Raw genomic sequence first — 26696 nt, 5'->3', positions numbered from 1 at the left:
GCAATTACAGCCTCTTCATGATCCTTTTTTTTGCGATGCATCCGTTTTTCGGACGACACTAAAGACGGCCTTACAGTTGAGGTCGAAATACGCGTATCTGTCAAAGGATACAAACTCTAGTGGAATTAAATGGTATAGTACTAAATTCGTTTTTTCATTTACTTATAGGCATTATACACTGAACAGCTCGAAGATTTATTATCGTTCACAAGATGTTGCGCAATTCTACTGTTACCTATTTTAGTATGCATCTAAATGTATGCCTTCCAGCAGGTTATGTCTCTTGATCCTAACCATCTAAAAAGTTTGTGTCTTCAGCTAAGTTGTTCAGAAGACTCAATGTAACTGGAAACAACACGCATTTATTTGTAATTCTGCTACTAGGTATGTGGTCAAGTGCCACATTTTTTATTAGAAATAGGAGAAGGGATCGACATTCGTAAAAAGCTTCTTGCATAGTTCATGAGCAGTTTATGGATGTTTCTTTCTTTATGTTTATCAAACACTTTGGAGTTTTTTTTTCAGTTAAATTTATTGAATTCTCTTCAGATGTTTCTGTTCAAATGTCATTTCGGTAGATTTCTTTCTTTCTCGGTTTGTGTGTAATTTTTTGTTGTTTTGTTCAACTTATCAATATTTAAAGTATTTGTTTATAGGATCTTAAAGCTTCCTCACAACAAAACAAGGGGGTGCTTATTTCGTTCCAAGATCTTGTTGGTAGTTGGCAAACGTTTAATAAGTAGTTGTTGTATCTTATCCGGTTTCAGTTTTGGGATGTTGGGTTGGTTGGTTGATTGGTAGATGTTTTTGACGTTCTTCAAAGGTGGTTTCCCCCCTCCAACAATAATAATTTGGTTTTTCTCTTGAGAGATTTGCGGGTGACGTCGCCAATGCTCGTGGAAAACTGGTTCTGCCTCGTTTAAGGACCCTCCACCCACTGGACGCAGAAAAGGTGTTAATTTATACAGACGGTCCCAAATGGGTGGGAATTCTTTGACGAGGACATCCCTTCCAACGGAGGATCGAGCGTGGCACGTGACCTCCACGTTTCAGCATCCAAACGTATCGGACCACGTCCAGGCACGACATACGCCTCCGCAGGATTTGGGGGAAAGGAACTAGGTTTGCTAGCATTGGTTTCCGTTTTTTGATTGACTGCGATTGATGATAGATGTTAGATGGTGAGTTCATCAAATCTACTGTCAGCGTTTGTGTGTGTGTCGTTTTGTATCGGTGTGTGTGTCTTTTGTCTTTTGAGATTGCTGCCACCGGCCGGTAGATGGCGGAGGGCCGATGGCAGAGCATTTCACTTCAATTTGCCAGTTGGACTTGGGTTCCTTGGTGGTTTTGCTCTAAATCTTGATGAGATGGTCTTCAACGTCTTTTCTCTCTTAGTCAGTTTAGTGTTCTTAATAAACAATCATAAATCATCACAATTTGTAATATACAGGATGTTTTGCGTATTCTTTTTCCTCTTCTTATCTCAACCTACGCGAAGAAAACAAAAAGTATTTACGAACATTTACATTAAGAATATAGAACAGGTTTCGGTTGTTTGTAGGATTTTCCTTTTCTAATATACTCTCTGTGCCTTACCAATGATTATGAACGACTATATGTAACGAACGCGAAAGTGAAATGTTACTGGTGGTGTTGTATTTGTAGTTCATCGTTTTTTTTTCTTCGCCCTAATTTGGTCGGCCTCAACAATACGAAGCATCGCGCGGGAGAAACATTCCGGTACGTAAAACAAAAAACACGTTTCTTCTTAAGCAAGTTTGAGCACACGAAACGCACTCCCAGATGTTAGTGGAGGGTGGTGTTCGGTTGAGTTGATGGGATGCGTTTCGTTGTAATAGCTGTTTTGTTATAGTGATCAAGATGACATTTGTTCTTTTGTTAGTGATGGAAGCTTTTATCACAGACTCAACCTTTCGTGACTTGCGTTTCAATTAAGATGTTGTGGGAAATTTATTCAAGAGATAATGTTATCTTCCGTTTCTTCTCTCAAGGTCCTCGCACCCAACGCCATCTAGGAGTCAAGTTGTTGCCAACTGACAAACAGATGGCGCCAGGGAGCGGAGACACCCATTTGGATGTTGTGAAGCCACAGAAAAGATCTCATTTTGTGGTGGGATCAAAAAACCATAATTATCATTGTATGTAGAACAACCTGAACCGAATGTTTGCAACTTGAAATAAGGGAGCGCAGTGCCTGCTTTACGGGTTACTTTGAAAGTCATTATACGCCGGTACGGCCTCACCTCGTCGTCCAATATGGGCGAAAAATAAATTATGAAGTGGTGCATCTCATCTGACATTATCTAGATTTACGGCCTTGTTTTGTACAGTTAATCTAACCGAATAACCCATAAGCGGCACTCGCTGACATCTTGTTTGCTCTTCTCCATATTTTCCATATGTGGGACAAAATTTACATTTACATAAATTAAGTTTAACAATTAAATACAATATTTTACATAAATTACATAGTCTTTTGTTTTAGTTCCGGAAGTTTTAACTTAGGGGCATCTGGTGGACGATCTTGGTCGATACCACTCTCTCCAACACGATAAGAACGTATAATATTTGAGTGACTTTAACTTACATCTCTTTGTGTCTTAAAAAAGATTGTTCGCTTCTCGACGTTTCTGGTAAATGTTGTCTCTGCCGATGTCGGTGGCAGTAGCTTTCTATTTTGTTCTCGTACTTCGTGCCTCGACTGATGGTAAAACGATGTTGGATGATAATTACGAACGAGGGTGGCGGTGATAACTAACAGATGATACGACGGAGGTCTGGTGTGATGGGTGATGATAACGGGCGTAACGTATGGACCATCTGTTGGTTGTTCGTTCTTTAGGGTGCGTGGCGTTTCGCTCTGGAGCAGCTTATTTCGTGTACAGGTAGATGGCGACGATCAGACCGTACAGACCCAAGACTTCAGCGAAAATGAGGATCAGAATCATACCGACGAACAGTCTTGGCTGCTGGGCAGTACCACGGACACCGGCATCACCGACGATACCGATGGCGAAACCGGCGGCCAGACCGGAGAATCCTACAGCCAGACCAGCACCGAGATGGATGAAGCCCCTGCGAAACGAAAGAGAAGACGGAAGGTGTTAGATTCGTTCAGGAATGTTTGTGAATATGAAAATCGATTTCAAGTCATTGTCTGAATAGTTCAAATTTTCAGTGTTTTCTGTGTTCTAAGGTCATTCCGACAATAACTCAACTTTTGTACCCCATAGAAGGAGTAGTATTGGTGTAGGTTAAGGTAAGGCACGTGATTACCCTTTCTGTGGTGTTATTAGTGGGTGCACTCTGTCTCGTGGCGAGTCGTGGGATCGAAGCTCACCAGAACGATTCCTTATTCATAATCCTGCATAATTTACGAATAGTGTTTCGCGACAGCTGTCGCATTCGTATTCGCGCACCAGCGGAGTGATTTCATATCTCAGCTTATACGTGTTGATATCGAGACTATGACTGTTCAGTCGAGGATGGAATAACAACTGGTGAGCTCGTTTCATGCTTGTGATAACACATTTGTATCATGGCAACGTTACATAGAACAAACGCACCACATCATTGTAGTTTTTTAGAAGTGAAGATGCATTTCATTGACAGTAAGTGCGGTATTTTTTTCTTATGAACGCCCATGAGCTAAATGGATCCTCAAACCCGTTGAAATAAGATGTAGGCAATCTAACCCATAGACATAGACGTTGTATGAACCTTATAGCGTCCAGATGACCAATTCTAACGAGGAGTGGATATCTGTAGGAGTTGGAGAAGAATAAATTACTTTTTTGTTCCAACCCTCTATCTATCCACTTTGTAAATTGGGCTTTCGGTAACCTGACAAATTGTATTCGATGTCAATAAAACTCTGGGCCCAGATAGCCGTAGCGGTAAACGCGCAGCTATTCAGCAAGACCAAGCTGAGGGTCGTGGGTTCGAATCCCACCGGTCGAGGATCTTTTCGGGTTGGAAATTTTCTCGACTTCCCAGGGCACAGAGTATCTTCGTACCTGCCACACGATATACGCATGCAAAAATGGTCATGGCATAGTAAGCTCTCAGTTAATAACTGTGGAAGTGCTCATAAGAACACTAAGCTGAGAAGCAGGCTCTGTCCCAGTGGGGACGTAACGCCAGAAAGAAGAAGAAGAAGTCAATAAAACTACAATGCCTCGATGTCACGGTTGGCTTAAATTAAATTGGTGGAAAATTTACCGGTAGGTGGATTGCTTTAGATTTCACAGGAATATTTTTTTTTTCTTGTAACGCGTAATATAAGCGCTTATTCAGAAATTTTGAGATTCAAACCCTTGTGAATCAGCAGCGAATCAGGCTTTAGCTTGAATTCAAAGGATTTTTAGTCGTATCTGTCAAACGAACCTTCTAAAAAATAATCTACATACTACTAATATGATAACAATTTTAAAAGCTTCCAAAACTTCAAATAAATAATGTGTTATTGCATAAAGACTATGAACATTGCCCTCCTCACTACTCTAATTTGACCGAAAGAACACTTGAACATTTTGGAGGTGCATGAATAAGCCCTAAACACACGAATTGAACGGGAAAACATATGAAATTTACGAAGATATCTTCTTCTTCTTTCTGGCGTTACGTCCCCACTGGGACGAAGCCTGCTTCTCAGATTAGTGTTCTTATGAGCACTTCCACAGTTATTAACTGAGAGCTTTCTATGCCAATGACCATTTTGGCATGTGTATATCGTGTGGCAGGTACGAAGATACTTTATGCCCTGGGAAGTCTAGAAAATTTCCAACCTGAAAAAATCCTCGACCGGTGGGATTCGAACCCACGACCCTCAGCTTGGTCTTGCTGAATAGCTGCGAAGATATATTGAATTGCAAAGAAAGTAAACCTCGGTTCGTTTTCAAATCTCAAAATTTTATTTTTCAATAATAATTCCAATCTCAAAGTATTTTTAAACCAAATACATTTGTTGGAGCTGTTCAAAACCAATATCTGGTAATAAGAACCTTACCCAGATAAATACCTAAAAAGTTTTTAGGGATATTTTGTTTATTTTATAGTATCAGAATAGTTTTCTGGGAAAAAGGCCCTCACAAATCTGTGGCCCCATGGATTCCCACATTTGTAAATCCGGCCCTTGCCGTAATAGGCAACACAACTTTTGGTTACATCTGCTAGTCATATGTGCTGTTGTTTGCCTCCCAAAAGTGATCTTCAGAGCTCTTCCAAACCACGTCTCTTTGAAAGCGTGAGAAGAGGATTTGACTGTAGACTGTGCTACAGACTTTTTTTGAAAAATGTGGTGGAATTCACCACAGATGAATATAATTTCTACTGTTAGGTTTTTTCATCGACCGAACGAGCATTTCAAATTTACGAATTTTATATCTTATAATCAGAGGTTTTCATTAGTGTTTGACGTTTCACACTAGCGCCTTCGAAAGGTTTTGTTGCGCATGATCTATTCTGTGAGATATAGCCACCATGTGATAATAATTGTGTTAAATGGGCGAATAATTTACGCCTGCTTGTCTGTGACACAGAACTTCTTCCTTCTGTAGTACAAAGCTACGGCAATTAGTGGGAAATAAGTAGAAACAGTGAACAGGACGAGTTCCAGTTGGTATGATCGTTAGGAAACTTATAGGCTAATTAATGGATCAAGAGTGTAACTATCAAATGCTTTTCTCACAATTTCGATAAATTTAGCTAATTTGATAAGATTCATCTATAGCTTAAAACTTAACTTCACTTGCCCCATCCATTTATTGGCGATAAGGATGACCAATAATCATCAAAGTGTATGGATCTCATTATTTTGTGCGATTTCACCTGGTGCTTAACTTTTTAGCCGGTAGTGTGAAAATTTTGTGATAATTAAATTGAGTATAATTGTAGTTCACTGCCAAAATTTCATGGCGATTGCTCATATGGAAACAAAGTTACAGCATGCCACAGTTGAGCATTTTGTATGAAAATCGGCATTCACTACTATTATTCTGAACACAACTGTATATAGAATCATAGTGATACATTTTTCGCATCGATATATGGAGTGGTTCTTGGGATTTGCTTCTTCAAATGGATAGAGTGATTTCAAATTGATGACGTCCCGTGCGGCCTTAAGTTACACCTTCCAATTTCGCTTATACGGACACCCAGAAGCTCCTGTGAACAGAATCGACCAAGGGGGGCTGGCATTCTCGAGTCAAACAAATGTGTGGATTGCTGTCAGATCCCAGCCTGACATTTAACACAGTGTAAGAACTGGTTTAGAGCATGGGACTGTTATGCGAATATGGGCAGTGAAGGTGGTCGATGAATTTGCTTCGTTAGAGGTTTGAAGATTCTTCTTCAAAAAAAAAAGAGAAGATTGAACAAGAAGGCATATGTAAATTTCAAGTCAGTGAACTCCGGAAAAATGAACTCTTGAAAGATTTCCTGGCTGAATAAAGAGGTTTGAGCGTTTTTTTTTTCTGGACATCGCTGGAGGTTTTGCAGATGTCGTAAAGATGTGGAAAAGTTCTTCAAGAGATTTTGGATGAATTGGTATTTGTAAAAACATGTTTGACGGATTTCTTAGAAAATCCGTGTACCTATAAATTTTAGTGGACGCATTTCGGTGTAATTTTTGACAGAATCTAGAGTTCCTCTTTTCCTTGTGATAGCTCCAGAGCTACATTGATATTCGAAACTGTGATAAACCGAATTACCTGATTCGGAATACTTTAAACTCTTTTTAATGTATTCGAACCCTTTGAGCAGAATTTCAATAGAGAATCAAAAAAGTAGATTGGAGTACCTTGTGCCTTTTAAATCCGCCCTAATTGCTTATCTTTGGCAGAAACGCGTATTTTGACTACCACTTGTAGCCTTCATTCATCAGTGTCAGTTACTCGTATCCACTGTATCCATATTAAAAAAAAAATTATGCGTATTAGAATAATCTCTAATCAGGTCTCCTATTAGACGGTGCCACCCACTTTATGCCTACCCAAATTCTTCAGCTGTCATCCAATCGATTCAGGTGAACTTCTGCAAGTAGGGTGCCAGTACCAATGGTTGTAATGTACCAGTAGATTGAACTATGGAATAAAACGTACATTTTTCGATAAAAACGACATGTGTTATTTTTGGTGGATAGATCGCCTCTAGTTTATTCGATTTGCTAAATTTCAGCTTTTTATTCTATCAAAAAGTTGTATAAATAATTAAGTATACGCAAAAAAAATTGCTCCCTTGCACCAATAGTTGCCGTCGTGTTCCAGTAGTGGATCGACGGTTGGAGGCAGTATTTAAAATGGAAGTATAAAAATGAAGAATGTCCCAGAGATGATCTTTATGCTTCATCATTCGAAAGATATTAGTTACAGCAACGAGGGAAAAATGTTAAACCTATGTAAAAATTTACCATTTTGTTTAAAATGCCTTGTATCACTCCCGATCGTCTACTACCGTTTGGCATAAAGTAATTCAGCATTTGCTACTTAAAAGAACGGCTTGTGTTCAAAAGAAAGTAAAATCTTCGATGAAAATGTTAGTAGTTATAATACCAATAATTTACGTAGGAAAGAAGGGAAAATTCTCCATGACAATGCTTTTACAGTCAAATCTCCATGAATCGATATCTGACCATCGACTCATGGAAATATCGAATAATGGAACATAAAGGCGACGGAAAGCTGGTTGACGGGAGCCACCATGAAATTCTGATTTTAGTATGGTTCCATGAGTCGATAACAAGTCATGGAACATCGATTCATGGAGGTCACTAGTTCAACAACGTGATTAGAAAGAACAGACTATGATCAAAAGAAGAGAAAATCACATATGAAAATGTTAGCAATTACGCTGCTCACACTATCATATGTCGCCTTGTTACGATTATTAGACGTTTTGGAACAACTGATCCGTGGCAACGGCGTCAATTGACAGGAGACCTGGGATTTTGTTGTGATAAAATTCAGCGTCATTGTTAACAACGCCTCATCTTACCAAACAGTGACATTTCACATAAAAAGAAACTTTTATGATCAGAAACATTTTAATAATTATTCTCCAATTAAGTTTTCGCCTGTATGAAAAGCTACGCTAGAAATGCGCACAGTCATCAACCATCATCATCGCGTAAACTGATGACGATGATTGAAAAGGTAACCAGGTATCCTGTAATTTGACCAGCTTCGTAAAATGGGTTAAGATGAGCGGTGAATAGCGCCCTGTGGTTTTAACAAACATTTTTCGCATTTCAATTTTGTTTATAAACGTTTTATTTTGCGTCTAACGCAAAAAGTAATGTAATGAATATTTACAAAGGATTGTTTATTGATTCCATTCTGCCTGATAAGGGAAATGAATCATACTGCTCAGGCTCCTTTAATAATGAGAAAAGTGGACATTCCTAGTTAAAATTTTCATCCATCTATTTCTTCAAAAATAGTCCTAATCCTTACGGCTAATGTACTCTCAATTGAATGTTTTGATTAAATTTAATTAAAATAAAATTTGGAAACACTACACGTGCTTCCCGACCTTGAAAACTTGAATGTCTAATTCCCCTGATTTGAGGTTAATAGGAACATCGCCATTGTCAATTACCAGATAATTAGCCGCCCAACGATAATCGTCGAGAAAACAATTAGAACTTGGCCAACAATTACTCTCCGCAAGTTCACGTCCAGGAGAAACCAATCGATTTCGTGTGCTGCTAACGATCGCTCTCAAATCGTTGCGTATCAAAATCTATTTTCTTCAAAACGATTTGATTACCATATGTGTCTTCCTCGCATGTTGTTCTACACACACGCACATTGAATTCGGATCGTCGTCCAATTGACGTGCCGCCCCGCCGGTATATCCGATAACCGACAATGGACGTGAGAAATCTCACATTCCGGGAGCGACTACCTAATTTCGATAGGCCCGAGAGGTCAGCTTTGCGCATACTCCTCTCTCGCTTTCGCGGACGATCGACAATGCGACCGAGAATGTGTGTACCGTGAAATGGGATTTCTTTGATAATGCGACTAACATCGATAGTCCAAAGCAAACGAAATAACATTTTTTTCTGTTAATCAGTTAAGCTAAACAAATGCAAAAGTAAAGAGTATTACTATGGCCATTATCTAAGTTATCACAGATCTGAAAATCGAATTTCAATTACATAATAAATTACACTGCGGAACACGTTTTTGTCTATAGCACCAAAATACCGCTATTCACTTAATTAAGGGTCGCTGAATGCATTGCTGTTTTCAGAAATATCATAGCACGTCTAGTTTTTGAGATATTGACTGTTGAAAATGCAAAAAATGACTATTTCAGCCAACTTGCATGCAAGTTTGCCAGCTTGTAAGGTAATATATTGGCTTAATTTGCCACAGAATTCAAACTTTATGTGTATAACAATACTTATCATCAAAGTTTGTATTACTTTCGATACGGAAAAGTTATTTTTTGATGGCTTAGAGAATTGTTGTATTTTGCCATATAGAAGAAACGAAAAATTTTGTATGGAGACTGCAAGCATGTTGAAAAAATCGGTTTAATCGAAATTTAATCGCGCAATTTCAATCAAATTATGTCTGAAATGAAAGTTCAAGTTCTTTTTTGCATGTTTGGTGGATAAGATTACAAAAAAGTATGATAAGTTGTACTTTAAATTTCATGTAAACATTAATAAAACCAGTGTTTTATACAACTTTGGCGACCTGTAGCTAAAAATTGTGACGTGCTGGAACATTTCTGAGAATGGCACCAGATTCAGCAACCCCAAATCTACTAGAGACACATAATTTGATCCTTGAGACAAGCAAAAATGTCATTTTTGTTACGCTGTGTTATAGGTCCAATCCAATTGGACCGTTATGCAATAAACTGCAATCGATAACTAAGATACCAGATTGAATGTAGAAAATGATCAATATTCTTCGAAAAAAAAAACTGTCAAAGTTACCCCGTTTTACGGTACTCACTAAGGAAGTGGAATACAACTTTCGTTCCTTCGGCGAACGATGAATGAACGGATGCAATAATGCATGCTGCTGCGCTGCATCAGGCAGACGGAGCACATGCCGCACAAACACCAAGATCCCTTAGGCGAGTCGAAGGAAAACGTGTGAATGACGTCGAGGAGGGGCGTAATGCTCTTTGTATGTCCCAATTTGTTTATCGTTCGTCTTGTCTTCGAATCAAAGTCGAATATTGCGTCAACCAGTTAGTTTGGATACCTTATTGCGTGTAGCTTCGTCGATATGGTACATAAATGTGAAGCAAAGAAAGAATACTTACTTGTATAGCGAGTATTTCGTTGGCGTATCCAGCGAACCGGCGATAAGGACAGCAACGACCAGACCGTAGATGGCAATGATACCCGCCATGACAACGGGAATGATGGACTTCATGATCAGCTCAGGTCTCATCACCGACATGGCGGCAATACCTGTGCCGGATTTCGCCGTTCCATAGGCGGCTCCGAGGGCTAGAATGGAGAAAAAAGCAGAATGCAAGCAATGGATTAGTCATCGTTTAGTATCTAGTAGTTTGCTGACTGTCGTGTGTGGGAAGAGGTTACAATCGTTGCAACGTCGACGAATTGTTACGTATGCGTCACTCGATCATTCACAGCCAATCCATACATACATTTACGAGGAAACAAAAGACCAATCAGTTTGAACGTTATTGTGAAAGACTGACCGATTCAAAGCGTGGAGTGCTGCTTTATTTGTCTGCGATACCAGCGTAGCGACATTAAATGAAGAAATTTTCTTCTATTTGCAGTACGAAAGAGAATGACGATAACATTTATTGTACTCAATTATTAGAGCTTTGTTTCGCTAAAGCGAAATGACTTCGTATAACGATAGATCATCGAAAAGATTTATACCAGATGGTCAAAATTACTCATAGGGAACCAAAGTTGAGCATTTTAGGATAGCATAGCACAGACTGACTGTACATGTTAATGGGATTTTTTTTTTTTTTTCAATTCGTTTATTTAAAGGCTCATTCGCCGTACCCAGCTTAACAGAGCCGATTACTATTCAGATCAGAGATCCGATAATGCTTTATTTTTTTCACCAGGAGGTGAACCGATTTCCGTTAGACCAGCGTTTGGGAAACACTGATCCGAGCAAGTCTTTTTGGATCCACTATCTTTGTTCGCCCGCCTCGATCGCCGTCGCTTGTTTGTTGTTTCATTGTTCTCGGTGGATGAGCTCGATGTATTGTCATCATCAGTCCATTCGTCGTTGTTCTTTTGGTTTGCTTCATCTGGTCCGTCCACGCAAGCAAGAGTTGGTGATGTTTGATGTTAATGGGATTGGTCGGAACTGGTAAGAACTCAAATGAATAAGGGATGAGAGTTTCCGCTTACTCTCAAACTACACATTTTAGCAGCTCTCATAGTATTGATCAATAACGGCACCGGCCAAGTCCTAACAGTCAGTCGGGATGGGGAAGGAATATTAGTGTGTAGTGATTGTTGCTTCTAGAGACCGAAAATACCTCTGCATCTCCATAATCACCACGGGAAGGATGGTGATTGATGAGGGGAGGGAGGGAAAAGATCTGGGAGTCACCTTCGGTCGGTGATGCGCTCCATGATAAGGAGGTAATATACGACTCATACTCAAAACTAGTTTTGAGTTTTTATCTCGTGATGAAAATTTGATGGCTGCTATTTGTAGAAGATTGAAAAAGTACGTCGACATTCATAATGTCGAACTATTCAAAGGGTTTTTTTTTGTAATTACAGAAATTGAAAGGTATGTGTATAATAACACTAACTAACAGGAATAAGGGTTTACGTCAACACTTGTAGTGACGATCCATCCATAGTTTGTTTGAAAATTAAATAAACGTAACGGTGCCAAATGTATTAGCATAAGCATGAAACGAGCTCACCAGTTCGCAGTCCATTCTCGACTGGACACGAATATCTTTTCACGCTCGCACAACGCGAACCGAACACGATTGGTCTAGATTCCGTCGCTCATCCCACAAAAGCATGCAACAGAATCGAAAGACCACACACTACTCATAGGGAACCAAAGTTGGGCATTTTGTATGAAATTCTGCCTTTACTATTAATATTCAGAAAATAACACAGCTGTGTACGCCTGAAGACTTTGAGCTGTACACAATGTTTAGATCTTTAACTTTCTGGCTGTCGCGCTTCTGTACATTGTACAACAGCTGTGATTTATATGCTGTCATTTTACAACAAAGATATTTATCGACACCAAACCAAAATGTATTCCTCAAGAATCTTCTTAAGAACAATACTCAACAGTTATTGTTTGCAGTATGGCCCTTTATAATGCGGTGAAATCAACAAATGTATATAGAAGTCGCATAATAATGAACGCACTATACACGGTAGGAGTAGAGTACAATTTGAAATCGATATATCTCAAAATCCAAATAATTTCAAAACATGGGGTCATCAGTAAAGTTGATCTGGAGGTGGATCGCTATCAGTTGGAACCTCAGTCAATTTGGAATTTGACCGCTAGAAGGCACTAATGTGAAGGCAACTTTTATTTTTTGTCTTACAGATATCTCAGGAGTCTGACCACTTAGAAAAATGGCGTCTTCGGCAAAGTTGTTCAGTAGCTCAAGGACTATCATTATTCTTGCCAAGATATTTGAAACTTTGCCACCATGCGACGCTAGTGAGCATGAGTTTTTTTTTGTTTTGCGAATACCTGCTTTTTTGAGTTATCTGCAATACAAAAGTTTCATGCACACTAGCGCCACCTGGTGGAAAAATTCGAATCTCTTGGCTTGAAGAATGATAGCCCAGATCAGCAAAACAAAACTCATTCATCAAAGATCTGCCATAAAATTTGTTCAGAATGATTGGAAGAATTCGCTGTGAATCTGTAGATATCCATAAAAAATCTCGTTAGGGGCCTCATACGAACTTTGTCATAGTCAAACTAGTACCTAACCCATCTAGAATCAGTTTCTTAAGTAACCCCAGAAATCACCCAAACGGAACTTTTCATGAATCTGTCTAGGATTACAGAAGATCCCCCAAGCAATTAGACGTACATTTTTTTTGCTTAGCTTTTCACTAAACTCTACGAATCTACTAAAAATTTCAAGCAGACTCAGCCTAGAATCCACTAAAACCAATCTACTAATAACCATTTCAGTGATCTTTCAGAAAGATTTTTAAAGAAACTAGTCAATTATCATTCCATTTCCGTTAGGATTTCAGCAAAGATCTTATTACAAATTTGCCATGAATTTGAATAGAAATCTAAGAAAAATCTTGCAAAGAACCTTGCCTGGGATAACTAAGTACCCTTCTAGAAATGTTTCATAGAAGATCTTAATCGTTAACTCCCTTTCTACCAATTCTCCAAAAGTTAGTGATAGTGAGAAGTACGAGTGGTAGACAATCATGCACCTTCTGGAAGTTATTTCGAAATTTAAAGAAACCGGTAGACTTATGTTTGCAATACATGTTTTCCCGGATATTCTTTAAACTCCCGGGTATTTCCCGTATTTTTCCGGTCATTTGTAATTCCCGGGTTTCTCCCGCTTTTCCCGGATGGATGGACGTCCTGGAAGATTTTCTGATGAACAAATAGCAAGCTAAGATGCAGAGATTTAGAGATGCTGGAGGGATATGTGCCAAATATTTTGTTAGAATCTGTCAAAGAAGTTCAAGAATCAATTAACAGTTTTGGGCGGCTTCAAAACTGACTTAGACATAAAATATAGTTAACTCTTTCTCCCTTACTCGATATTCCGTATCTCGATATCGAGGTAGAGAAACACAGTAAGTCGATGATCCCTTGGATCTCATTTTCACTGTTTGTGTGTTCTGTAACTTGATGGTCCCTTCAATATCGAGTTTTGGAGAGTTAACTGTTGTCAAAATACTCTCCATAAAACTGTTACAGAAAACAATCATGACATTCTGACAAAAAACTACTTTAAAATTAATCCGACTAGCTTATTTTCATGAAATTAGTAGGTAATGTTCAATAAATTTTATCTGTAAAGACGTCACGCTGCCTAAAATTTCTTCTGAAGCTCGGTAATTTTTACCATGAGTTCAAATAAAAAAATAAGAAACTTGCTGTTAATCTTGTTAACACTATGACCGATTTAATGAACTGCTTGCTTTTCCCATAATAATTTCACGGGATTTTCACAGAAGGCCGAATCGCAAAAAGCCGAATCACAGAAGGCCGAGTTGAAGTTACAAACCTAAAGAATAAAGCTTGGATTTGAAAAGAACAAATCCATGTGTTGTCAGTAAATTTAATTCGTGATCACCTTAATGATAAAAGTTTTAATTAAAACAACCGTTAAATTTTGGAATGGATTTTTTTGGCATGTTGCCAAAATCGAAAAGACACAGTACACCCTTCCAGTTTTCGCGAGGTTTTAACACTTATGTTGTACAAAATACAACAAAATATTTAACCCTCTAATATACAACCCCGCCTTTAGACGGGGTGCACTTTGAAATTCGTAGCTCGGAAATCAAAATGATTTTATTTTTGGCTTAAACCTTGACTCATAACACGCATATAAGAAAAGTTTTTTATGACTTTTGAAACTTTTTTGTATTTTTGAAAATTGTTTGAAAAATTGTATTCTTATATAACCTACAAATGCCTAGGGTTTATTCAACGTGTAATATAAAAAATTGTACCTTAACCTATAACAGAAAAAGGGCTTGGTGGTATTAAAATAATTCCAAACCTGTGTTTCCGTTAATTACACGGAAAATAAAAATATTTTCAGAAAAATATTTGAAATTTATTATTTTTAAAAGTACCGTGAAAACTTGAATTTTTATTGTTGCCAAAAATCAGTAACTAGAAGAAAATGAAAAAGTATAGGGATGTTCAAAAATAAAAATTATAAAAATCAAAAACCAAAATTCATAGATTTTAGATTAAAAATAAATCATTGCCCAAAACGTGTTTAGAACGATTTTAGATAACTAAAATGATATATAGATCGAAAATAAAAATTTGGGTATTAGAGGGTTAAGCTCCAATCATAGAATGTTTTTGGGTGTGTCAACTAAGAATGGACCAACTGTCACACCCTAAAAACACTAACCATATTTCAGCTAGTAATGTTCAACTCTTATTCTGCTAGTAATGTTACTTGTGCATCTTGTCCCGCCTTATCCTGTTGTAAAAATGTCCATAATTAGTAGAAAAATGTGCTCAATGTTTGTGGCTTTTACTCACATTTATTTTAAAATTTCGGCATTCTGTGATTCGGCTTTTTGGGTTTTTTGGCCTTTTGTGGTAAACTCATCCAACCAAAGGATTGAATCGTTGCAATACAGAGTTTAGTTACATGAAATTTCCAAGCATTGATAGCCGTTGTGTTAGTCACGTGGTTAACTATCTCAACGTTCTTGGATCGATTCCAGTATGCACAATTTTTTTGTACTTTTCATGAATATACCTTATGAAATTTGTTGCCGATATAATGATAACTTTTCACAGGACTTTGGTCATTTGGCATAAAACCATTTCAACACTTGACAAAACGCTCATTTGACATAACATGTTTTCATCAAGAACAGGCATCTTTTGAAAGATGGGATATAATTTCGGCTATGCCAAATGTCCATTATGCCAAGTGACCCGCTCCCCTTTTCATAAGTTTTCTTAAAACATTCATCAAAAAAATTCCATTTTTTTAACAGTACCAACCTAACTCCAACCCCGAAGAGCACATGGGCGAACACTATGACCGATTTAATGAACTGCTTGCTTTTCCCATAATAATTAAAACACAAACTTTGAAGGGCTTGTGCAGTCTCAGTTTTAATCCAAATAAGCTCAAATTTTTGGTAGCACACTCCCAATCAAGCGGAACAAGCGGTGGTAGAGAGAAAAACTATTTTATTTTTTGAACCACTCTAATATCTAGCACTTCAGAATCCCGAAAAAATATTAATTTTAGGTATATTAAGGCTCAACTTTTCAAGGTGCTGTAATATTCAGTAAGAGTATGGTATATGCGATTCTATACTTATGATTGGTAGTTTACTCCATGCAAGACGTCGATCTTCAGTAAACTCACGACAAGCCAGTTTTCTTTGAAATTTCTTTACCCTAGGGGATTATCCATTTTGTATATTATGAAATATTTATTAGATCCTGAGTGAATTTCCAATGAAATCTTTAACATATTTCTGTTAAAAATACTTGACCAACTAGGTGTACCTGGTAAATTACTACTGAATCGGTTTGCCAATGATAAAAATATCCTTCATTATTCTCTGACTAGATTTATTTATCCTTTGTGGATATGCGGACTCCTGGGAAAGAACTAAGTAATCTAATGCTCCACAGACCAGAAGGTTGTGAATCCGATACAAGTACCAAAGTGTCATTCCAAATGCTTTGCAGAGTTTTGGCACATTTCTCAACAAATATCAGCCATGAGTTCTGGCGAAATAATGTCAAAATTCTTTTGGGATATTTCTTATTGAACTCCCTGACATGGTCGTGGCTAAATACTAGGCAATTCTTAGCAGAGTTACTGAGCTAATTCTACTGGCCTACCATTGACAGTTTGTCGCAGTGTTCTTAGAAGATCTTTAACAATATATTTTGTGGTGCTACAAAGTTCTCTCTTGTGGTGCTACAAAGTTCTCTCTTTCTTGCAGAAAGAAACAAAAGAAGTTGTTTAACACTTTCTTTCAAAAATCCCTTCATAGACACGACTAAATGATTTACTCTCTATACACTGGTTTACTTCGCCAATCAGCATTTCGTGTTAGGTAGACCACATCCACATGATAGAGCTATATTAATTTACTCGTCCGAATGGATTAAAAATTAAGAAAAAATAATTCGTTTCCGTTCTGGTTTTCCATACATTCAATCTGGTCATGGTACTTCTAATTAAATTACTGTTACAAGAAATCTTTGTGATTGGCTAATTTAGGAGCCGAAGCTAAATCTATGGCCCAAACTGGTTCTGGTTGCCTATATTGACCAACGAAATTTTCAATGCGATATTCTATATTTTTCACACATAATATTGATTGAAAACTTATAGGGGCCTTCCTTAGCTGAGTGGTTAGAGTCCACGGCTACAAAGCAAAGCTATGCTGAAGATGTATGGGTTCGATTCCCAGTCGGTCCAGGATCTTTCCTTAACTGAAACTTCCTTGACTTCCCTGGGCATAGAGTATCATCATACCTACCACACGATACGAATGTGAAAATGCAACTTTGACAAATACAACTCTCAGTTAATGACACTAAGCTGAGAAGCAGGCTTTGTCCCTCCCAGTGAGGACGTAATTCCAAGAAGAAGAAAAATTTGAATGCTTACATTTGGCGTATCTGCTGTACATATAGGATTTCCCATATATATTTTAAAACATTGTTTGGGTTGTCTAAAACCGATGCTTCTACCCTAATATAAAGTGAAGCTTTCCGGAGCCGCTAACTCGCGTGTACTTTTTCCCACAAACTTTCCATATTCCAAGCAAAACGCGAACATGTGACAAAACCACTACCAAAACCCGAAACGATCGCCCAGAGGTCGAAGCGTATCGAATTATATATCAATGACTCAACATAATTCGACTGTTGTTTGCAAATGATTGCATTCCACTTCCACCCCCACGCTCACATGACTCTTTCTGTGCTTATTATAGGCAAACAATAAATCCCGCCGTCATGTGGTAGTGATAAGAGCTTCGGGTCTTCGAGTTTACTTAGAGGCCAGGTGACTACTGCAGGTGACGTTGCGTGTCCACACTGACACACACACACATACACTGTTGGGCTTCACAGTTGAACAGATTGGTGAAGTGGCGGGAATTACCTGTGCTGCTCATTTTCGTATACCTACAGATATCATCGCCGAGGCATCTCCCATCGCACTCACCGTGTCATGTGAAAGCAATTAAAGTGCTACGTTACTGGCGGCAGACACGATGCGGCGGTTATCTGGCATTTAAAAATGATAGCATTCGTGCTCGTATTTAGTAGGTACTAGGTGCACACATGAGTAGGTATTTGCTCAGAACGATCATTGAGTCATTTCTTACTGGTTGAAAGTGAAGCGAAGGTCTTAAGGCTCAAGAATCGATCATTCATTCATTAGCAATCATCAAAAATGACAAACCAGTTTTTTCATTCAAAATTTGGGGAGATCCTCACGGAAATCTCCCACTGCATTACAGACAGCAAGTGTAATGCAGTGATAGATTTTCATGAGCATTGCTTCGATTTTGAATAGAAAAACTGGTTTTGAAAAACTATAAAACGATGATGGTTATTTTCCTCTTAAGCTGGATTTTTTTATTGGAATTACAATGGGAATTAAAGTAAACTTAGAGAGGTATCGATTTATTTAATACAAAACCAGTGCAATTGCGATTCAAGGGACCATCGAGGTAGCCATGAAAGCCACTTTTAACTATGGTTCTCTAACTCGATATCGAGTTACGGAATATCTAGTAAGGGAGAGTTAAGGGTTAAGGGTTAGATTTCACAAGTTTGCACAATGTTTGATTTTTGGGAAATATATTTATTTAGATAGCGGTACGCAGTTGACTATATATGTTTTGTTTGTTGAAAATTGTTTGACCTCGAAAAAAAAAAAATATTAAAAAAAAAAAAAAAAAAAAAAAAAAAAAAAAATATTGTCTTAAACCGAATACTGATGATGTTCCACATCAGTTTGCCGACCCGTCAGCTCGCTCAACTGTGGAAATCCAATTCTCTCGATTTCCAACATGTTTAGTGATTTGGAAGCAGTATGACGTATCTGGTGTTCGAAATTTTATGTTTTGATTCTACATATAGGTCGCTTTACTATGAGCATATGTACGGTGTATGTGCTAGCATGAAAAATGTTGACAGTTGAGTCGCTTTGCAAACGAAGGGTGTATGTAGCCAAATTAAAAACACTGAGTAAAGTGCACATAGGGCATAATTTTAATTTATTTCTAAAAATCAAAAAATGGATGTAGGAATACTTTTATAGACACAATAGGTAGATTATGCGTTTGTCAAGCCCATGCAAAGCAAATCTCGATTTGTTTATTTTTGCAGATACGTCGGATTGAAAAGTTTGGCTTGATATATGTTTTGTTTGTTGAAAATTGTTTGACCTCGATCATGGATTGTTCTTATTTTCCTTAAACGAACCAGTATACTTAGCTTTAGTCTTGAAAAGATTTACTATGAGTCAGAGCCTGCTTCAGTGTGGTATCGCTCTGTAATTACGCTACTTCCCATCTAGCAAACGCAGAAAGCCATGAAATCTGATATCTTGGGAAGACTCTCTCAAACCAGAGAAATTTTGAGGATCCCTGTTGAAATCGTAAAAATTTCTTGCTGACTTCTACGAGTATCTAGCGAGATTTTATCCGACTCTAAGCGAGCTCATTAAGAATACTAGTAAGTAATAGCAATTCCTGAGGATTTTTTAAGTTTGCTTTCTGTAATTTCGTATGTTTAGTCGGTATATTCTATGAGCTTTGGCTTATCTGATCTAAAAGTCGATGAGCTTAATAAACATCGACATTTTATTAATAATTTAAGCTTAAGGCCGCACGGGACGTCATTATAATCATCCTATCCATTTGAAGAAGCAGATCTCAAGTACCACTCCATATATGGATGTGAAAAATTTATCACTATATTCTATATATGTGGTGCACAATCGATTAAATTTTCAGCTTCATCGGTTCACTAAAACTCGAGATTTGCTTCGGCAAAGTTTTGATGATAATTGTTAGAGTGAGACAAAAGATAGGGAAAATAACACGGTCTCCCGTGTCCCCTTAATGAAAATTTCAATGAAGCAATGATATTACTCTACTGGTCGCATTTATTAATCTTGCGAACGGGGACCGGCCTGATATAGCAGTAAGAACTAGTGTCCATCCGGGGAGAAAAAATCCCGTAATTCGACAAATATTAGGATATTAGTACTGATATCCTGGGAATCCCGAGATTCCCGGGACAAGCTTACATTTTTGTCCCGAATCCCGGGACGAGCAAAATGACCGGGAAATGGACACTCTAGTTAGAACACATACCCCTCCGCTCTCGGACCCGCAAGACAAATGACGAACTCGCTATGAGCCAAAAGCCCTTAAATAAAGATAAATAATAATTATAAGCACCACAGTACTAAAAGATCAAACTTGTCCTGGCTAATTTAAGTAAAAGCTGCAGATTATTTTGATTTTTTTAGGTCTCTATAGTCGAGAATTCGATGCTACACGAAGGCCCAACACTACTGATTACCTGATTGAACAATAAAAAGATTATATAAACCTGCTGGGTTGGTTATTGGTGATCTAACGCAAAGCTAAAATGCATAGATGGCACTCTTCTAGAACAAGGATTAGTGCATCTTAATCAAAATTTCTAGTTATAACTTTGGAAGAAAAATCACCACAATCATTTAACCGACAAGAATTTTGCAAATTAAGACACAGGAAACTGTAAATATTCATTTTAATTTGAAAAACTTTCGCAACCTAACCTCACTGTTGATCACCAATAGCGGCAACACTTCTCATAATGGCATTTGATTGTCATCAATGTTACTGTTGGCACTGCGGATCGTAACAATGTTACGAGTTCGAGGTCAGTAAAAGCAGGAATAAGTTGTAATATAAGCAAAATTATTTATTTAATTTTAAACAGTTCGGTGTGAAGTCAGAATAAACGCTAAATCAAGTTCTTTTCAACGATTTCAGAAAAACGTAATCCACGCATTCCAAACTACAAAATACTCTCATTATTTGCCGTTATTTGGAACGTTATCCATTTGATAAGACATCTAATACAAATTGCATCGGAAAAATTGGAGATTGTGGAGTTTTTGAGCTATCTTTACAAGGCAATCCGGTATAGAAGCAAAGTTCTGTCAATCAAAACCTAATATTTATTTGATTAACATATGAACTAAAAGATCTGAAAATAATATCAAAATATTGTTCTAGGAACTTCTGAGCAAAATTTGTTGTTTGTAAATCAAATGAATAGCTCGCAGCTATTGGTCAGATTTTACAAAAGCTCAATATGATATGCCAGTGTTATTCCAGGAGCATATTTTAGATATCATTATCAAAAAAAAATATTTCTTCTTAGTGGACCCGACAAACTTTGTCTTGCCATGTAGTAGTCTGTAGAAAAACATCATGAAACGTTCCGTACAAAATGACAGTTCCGTTTACTTCCGTTTTTTCCGACCCAACCGTTAAATATCCAGGGTTTTTTTTAAATACACAAACACTTCGATACAGTTTAGGAAATAACTAGGGAAGAATTTTCAAAATTCGATAGCACGTTATTAAGCCATTTTGTGACATACAAACATCATTCTATTTTTATTTGTATAGATAGATAGCCGTGGCCATTCCCTAACCTCAAATCTACCTGTTCCATGAAAAGAAATTCTTGAATTTCAGCAACAAATTTGCATGTATTGAGTAGAGATTTGTTAGAAATTTGTAAAAATTAACTGTTTGATTTATAATCTAAATTTGGCGAAATAGTCATTTTTAGAGTTGTAGAACAGGTAGAAAGTGAGGTTACGAGTCGCCACTGATAGATAGATACCTAGATGATTTGATTTTTTTTATTACAGAGGTTTTCTGCCTGAGACGGGTGCATTTCTTCATAGCTCTCTCTTCACTAATCTCTTATATATGCTATCCATATTAAAATTTGCTATTACTTAGCTTTTTTCCGGCTCGGGATAATATCGTCTAGTTCGGTTTGTCTGAACACCGACCAACTAAGAATGATAGTTATGAGTTGATATTCATTCAGAATGTGAAAGATGTCCAATATTTGAAGCGGTGTTAAACATTTGTGTTTAACGAGGTAAAACACTACAATTTTTATTCACCCAATAGTTTAGGGGAACCTGGTCCAATTCGGACCCTGTTCTAATTCGGACCATCAAGCATTTCTCAATACTGGCGCTACTGTAAAGATCGTGGGTACCGTTTTTCTGCTCACCGTTTGGCTTAGATCTAACACAATAAATTTGACGCCTTTCAGTTATTACGTTTGATTTTTGTATTAGTTTATTGTTTGTTAATTATGTTTATCTGTGTTATTTTATAATCGAATCACCCTAGCCTAAGCTTTCATCTGACCATATGGTTTTGATATGTCTATGCACCGTTTGTGCTCAACGAGTTTGAAAATCTCAAAATGTGTGTTGGTCCAATCCGGACCTTTTGATATGGTTCAATACGGACCTCTTGTTTTTCAACGTGTACTCAGTCTATTCTAAGAGCTCCACCCCGTGAAAATCTTCCCGACTCAATCGAAAATCACAGAAGTTGTAATATTGATTAATAGTGCCTTTGTTTCTGTTGCGGTCAAGAAAATGGCTTCGCAAAAAATCTAAGAAATGAGGTAGATTACCAAAAACTAAAGGAATCAATAAATCAGCAACTTGAAAAGCATCTTCATCAATACCACAACCAACTTTATATAAAATAGTTTGGCAATACGCTATAAAAAAACGTTTATGAGTAGTATATAAGAACAATACAGTCAATTATCCCTTATCCGATTTACTGTGTTTTTGTTCACAAGCTCGAAGGAAAACGCAGTACCTTCAATATAGTGTACTTCAATCCATAAATATAAGTAGGTACTTCTCAAACTTGAATTTCCGAGACTTCGAGTCTGTTTGTTGTCTGTTTCAGTTTCTTATAGAAGTTCACCTTTTCAACCCGATATTTCATAGCAAAGTTTCAATGTGTGGAAAAATTTACAATATTCAACTTCAAAATTACTTTTTCGAATGTATTTTGTCAAAATAAATAAAAAAAAAGCTCTAAAATTTGAAAATATGTGTACTTTATCTCGATAGCTCCCATACACGATAGTCTGTTCAAAATCGAGTCAGGAATAGTTGACCGTACCCAATTTTGAACAAGTTTCCGACATATTTTTTAATGAAATTCATATTTCACTTGAGCTTGTTCTGACTCGAATTAGTTTGAAATTTCTCATACATTGAGTTCATTTTTTATGCTTGCGCTTGCAGAAAAAGTTCAATAATCTTTGATACCAAACAAATCTGAGTAATATTTTGTTACTTACATTGCAAATAACGATGAAATATAGGGTGGTCCGAATTAGAACATGGGGGGTCCGAATTGGAACAGGGTTGGTCCAATTCGGACCTTTTGGAGAAGTTGGTTCAAACATGTCTAGCCATGTCCTGGTAGGAGCTATCACAAAACTCTCTGAGAGAAAAATGTGCGCGCTGAATTGCGCTTTCTCGAAAACATAAAACTTTTCATGCCATTCATCGTGCTGAAAAGATATGGCCAAAAAACTGTTACTAGGTCCGAATTGGACCATGTTCCCCTAACTATTGCTTGTGCAAAGAAGCAAAGTTTTGTTTTAATTTTGCAGCGTTTTTCAGGGTAAATAATTTCATAACCAACTTCTTGTAAATGGATAAAAACCCGAATTTAATTCCACTAGAGTTTGTATCCTTTGGCAGATATGCGTAGGGTTACCATCCGTACTGATTAAGCAGGACATGTCCTGATTCTGTGCTTCTTTTGAGGTGTCCTGATTTATTTTTCATATTTCAAGCTTTGACCTGCTTTTCCGTTTTACATTCCAACATGTTCAACCTTTTAGTACATTTCAATCTTTTGATTTATTGTTCAACCTTTTGTGATTTCTGCCTATTCGACGGTAATCTGTCTAAAATAAGTTCAATTGGCACAGCCAAAGGTAGATCTGGATGGTAGCTATGGTAGCTAGATATTTTTAAGTTATATCGAAAGAATACATTCTGTACAATTGGATAAATTTTGGCTTTGAAACTTTTCCGAAGACTTTTAGTAAATGTTTAATTATGCTCAAATCAAATCAAATGTTTTTTTTATCTGATTTATATTGCAACATCTCTTTTAGACAATGAAGCAAAGTATTGTCGAGTATTTTTCAAGCTTTGAAAAAAAATGTTTCTACAATTCAGGTTGTCGACGCTCTGAGTTAACGAACAGGCCGAACGTTCATTAGCATTGCATACAGTAATCACGTGCTGATGTTTGTGAATAATTATGGAAACGATGTATGTTTCTATAATTTTCGATGTCAACAACTACCTAAGCGATTTTTCGTAGTCTGAGTCTCATTTAAAGCAGTTTTTGAGCCAAGTTGGAGAGCACTTGTGTTATTCACAAAGTACACCAAGCTTCAAAAAATAAACTGTAGATAGAGCGAGAGAGATCAATTAGGTTTCAGCTCTTAAAGAAAACAAGAAAAGCTCTAAATATTTGACAGTAAATCAGGTGTTTTAAGAATTCTACACTTCTTGATGTTACGTCATAAGCGAGATCGAATCTTGTTCTCAACATAGTGTTTTAGGTGTCCCCAACAATTATTGTCTGAAAGCATTCATTACATTGTTAATTGATTATTCGTGCATTTGTGTGTCGTATGGCATGCACGAAGATACTCAATACACTTGGAAGTACCAACAGCTATATTCTTGTTAGGATTCAAAGTAACCTTCTAAAATTTCTTTGTGAAGTAGAATCAGAATTTTGATCGAGCAGACAAAGGAGTGCTGGCCTGGAGTACTCTCCCACTGTAGATCGAGTTATTTTTAATTGATATTAAACTATCAACTATCTGCTCAAAAAATCTCTAGATCTGAGAAATGATAGATTACTTTGTATTATTCTGAATTGAAGTGATACAAAAATTGCTTGAACTACATGCATCTTAACTCCATTATCAGCACCCAAGTTTGCATAACTGGTCACTCTGGTCTTGTGGTATGTCACATGAACACCGCACAGTCGTGCACAGTTCCTATTAAATCCGCATCTTGTGTGTATAATGTGCACACACACAAGCGCCTGTCCACCGTAAACCGCAGACGACATATGCAGCAGCGGTGTAGAAGCCAGGCACAGATAACTCACCTAATCATTAGGGTATGTTTCACTCGGAAAAAGAAGGCCTTCTTCGATAAGAAGCTATACATGTGCAGCTTTATCTAGCCTGAGCCTACTACACTTGGTGCTTGGTTGGGCCTACTACGACGACTACGACTATTGACTAATTCAGTAAAGGGAGCAGCGAGTGAAACACGGCCAACTCGACCAAGCCGAAGGCGAATGACAATCAGGCAATGACGTCACATGATTCGTATTCGTCTCAAGTTTGCTTGGATTTGCTCGGTTTAGGTGCTGCAAATTCCAAGCCGTTTCAATGACAATGAATTTGCTTGGCTGTTTTTTAAGCTATGGCAATTAATACTGCTTATCACATTGTTAAATAATGTGACCAAAGGAGAAATTCGTTGACAGTAGGGAAAAATCGATATCCTGCTCTTCGAAGGATGAAAAAAACTCCCACTTTTCCCGTGGCGTACTCTCGTCGGCATGAGAGTCAGCGAAGCTGCTGGAAGATGAAAAAGATGAGTGTGGGAGCATCCAACTTAAAAATCGATATCAAAAACGAGAGCACAAGGGATAAACTCCCATCCCTGAATTGTGACTGCCCTAATGAACCAGTTAAGGGCCGCACGAAAAGATTGCATTTTGCAAACAGATGATCACTTCTTAAACAGAGATCAATCATCTAACATGAAAAGCATGAAGCTGAAGCAAAAACATCAAACTTAAGGTTAAAAGTGGTCACGAGACCAGAAAAAATATTCAATCATAAATACATAAACACTCGTCGTCAATGGTAAACCCCCCCTCACATGGGCGGTCCCGTGACCGGAAGATCGGTGCATGTGATCCCCAAAGTGCTACTGCTTTGCCGATCAATTCCTGGAAAAATTGCCACGGGTGCATCGCCCATCGTAGTAATCCTTGGCGGTCAGTATGTGATTCCTTAGCAATATCCAGTCCTTGGCCCCAAAATCAATAATAATCAACAACAGGGGGCGCCGCACACTTTGATACTCTTTCGTTCAAACGCACTTACACACATTCACAGAGCGATCTATCTACACATTCTCTTGTCAATCCTCGGCCATCTACGTTCCACGCATACCATTCCGCGAAGAATCCTACTGCGAGTGGAAAAGTAGGCGAACCAGACATGGGAAACACTGAAAATTTCACTTTTTTCCTCCACATCGAAATGGCCTATCCCTTCATCAATTGTCGATGCCATGACGAAATCCGTTCACTGTCCAAGAACTGGTTTCACAAACACACGCCCTGGCCACTCATCATCGTAGCAGTCCGTGACACATGACCAGGAACAGGTTGTAACCTTGTTCTTTGCTAGTCATCACCACGGAGATGAAAAAAGTCGATTTTCGAGAGTTGGAAAAGTAGGCTTACCGCTGAAAATGATAGCAGCAGCTGCTCCCATGACACCGAAGAAGGGTCCGTAGACGGGGTTTTCCTCTGGTAGGGCCATCTTTGATTGGTTGGTTGCTGGGTGATTCCTGGCTTGCTAAGATGAGTGCACTGTTCGGTCCCGCTGGAACTTCTGACTTCTCTGATGGATGATTGCTGCTGGTCTCTGGTGCTACACCAAGGAGAGCGAGAGGTCTCGGAGAAAGATGACTTACTCGACACACTCACTGTACAAAACTGAATGAACTACCGACTGGACTGGCTGGCAGAGTCTAGCAAATATGGCCTGCTGTTGGTTGCTGAATAATCTCGCGACGAACACTTTGCA

The 26696-nt window shown here is 37.9% G+C and overlaps 1 protein-coding gene across 1 annotated transcript; it reads right to left on the bottom strand.

The window, feature by feature from the left end:
- Positions 1–513: 513 nt before the first annotated feature.
- LOC5573732 (V-type proton ATPase 16 kDa proteolipid subunit) lies at positions 514–26696 on the bottom strand. The gene is made up of 3 exons (XM_001654707.2): positions 26351–26696; positions 10309–10498; positions 514–3096 (listed from the first exon to the last, which is right to left on the bottom strand). Exons 1-3 carry the CDS (start codon positions 26427–26429, stop codon positions 2892–2894), a joined length of 474 nt encoding a protein of 157 aa, XP_001654757.1. The 5' UTR covers positions 26430–26696; the 3' UTR covers positions 514–2891.

The sequence above is a fragment of the Aedes aegypti genome, chromosome 3, assembly GCF_002204515.2.
Source record: "Aedes aegypti strain LVP_AGWG chromosome 3, AaegL5.0 Primary Assembly, whole genome shotgun sequence".
Taxonomy (NCBI): domain Eukaryota; kingdom Metazoa; phylum Arthropoda; class Insecta; order Diptera; family Culicidae; genus Aedes; species Aedes aegypti.
Note: the sequence above shows the minus strand (reverse complement) of the source record. Positions and strands in the feature narration are given on the sequence as shown.

Coding starts and splice junctions, on each gene's coding strand:
- LOC5573732 (XM_001654707.2), bottom strand. CDS start 26,429: ATGGCCCTACCAGAGGAAAACCCCGTCTACGGACCCTTCTTCGGTGTC. Junction 10,499..26,350: donor TGCTGCTATCATTTTCAGCG/GTAAGCCTACTT, acceptor TCTCCATTCTAG/CCCTCGGAGCCGCCTATGGA. Junction 3,097..10,308: donor ACGAAATACTCGCTATACAA/GTAAGTATTCTT, acceptor TTCGTTTCGCAG/GGGCTTCATCCATCTCGGTG.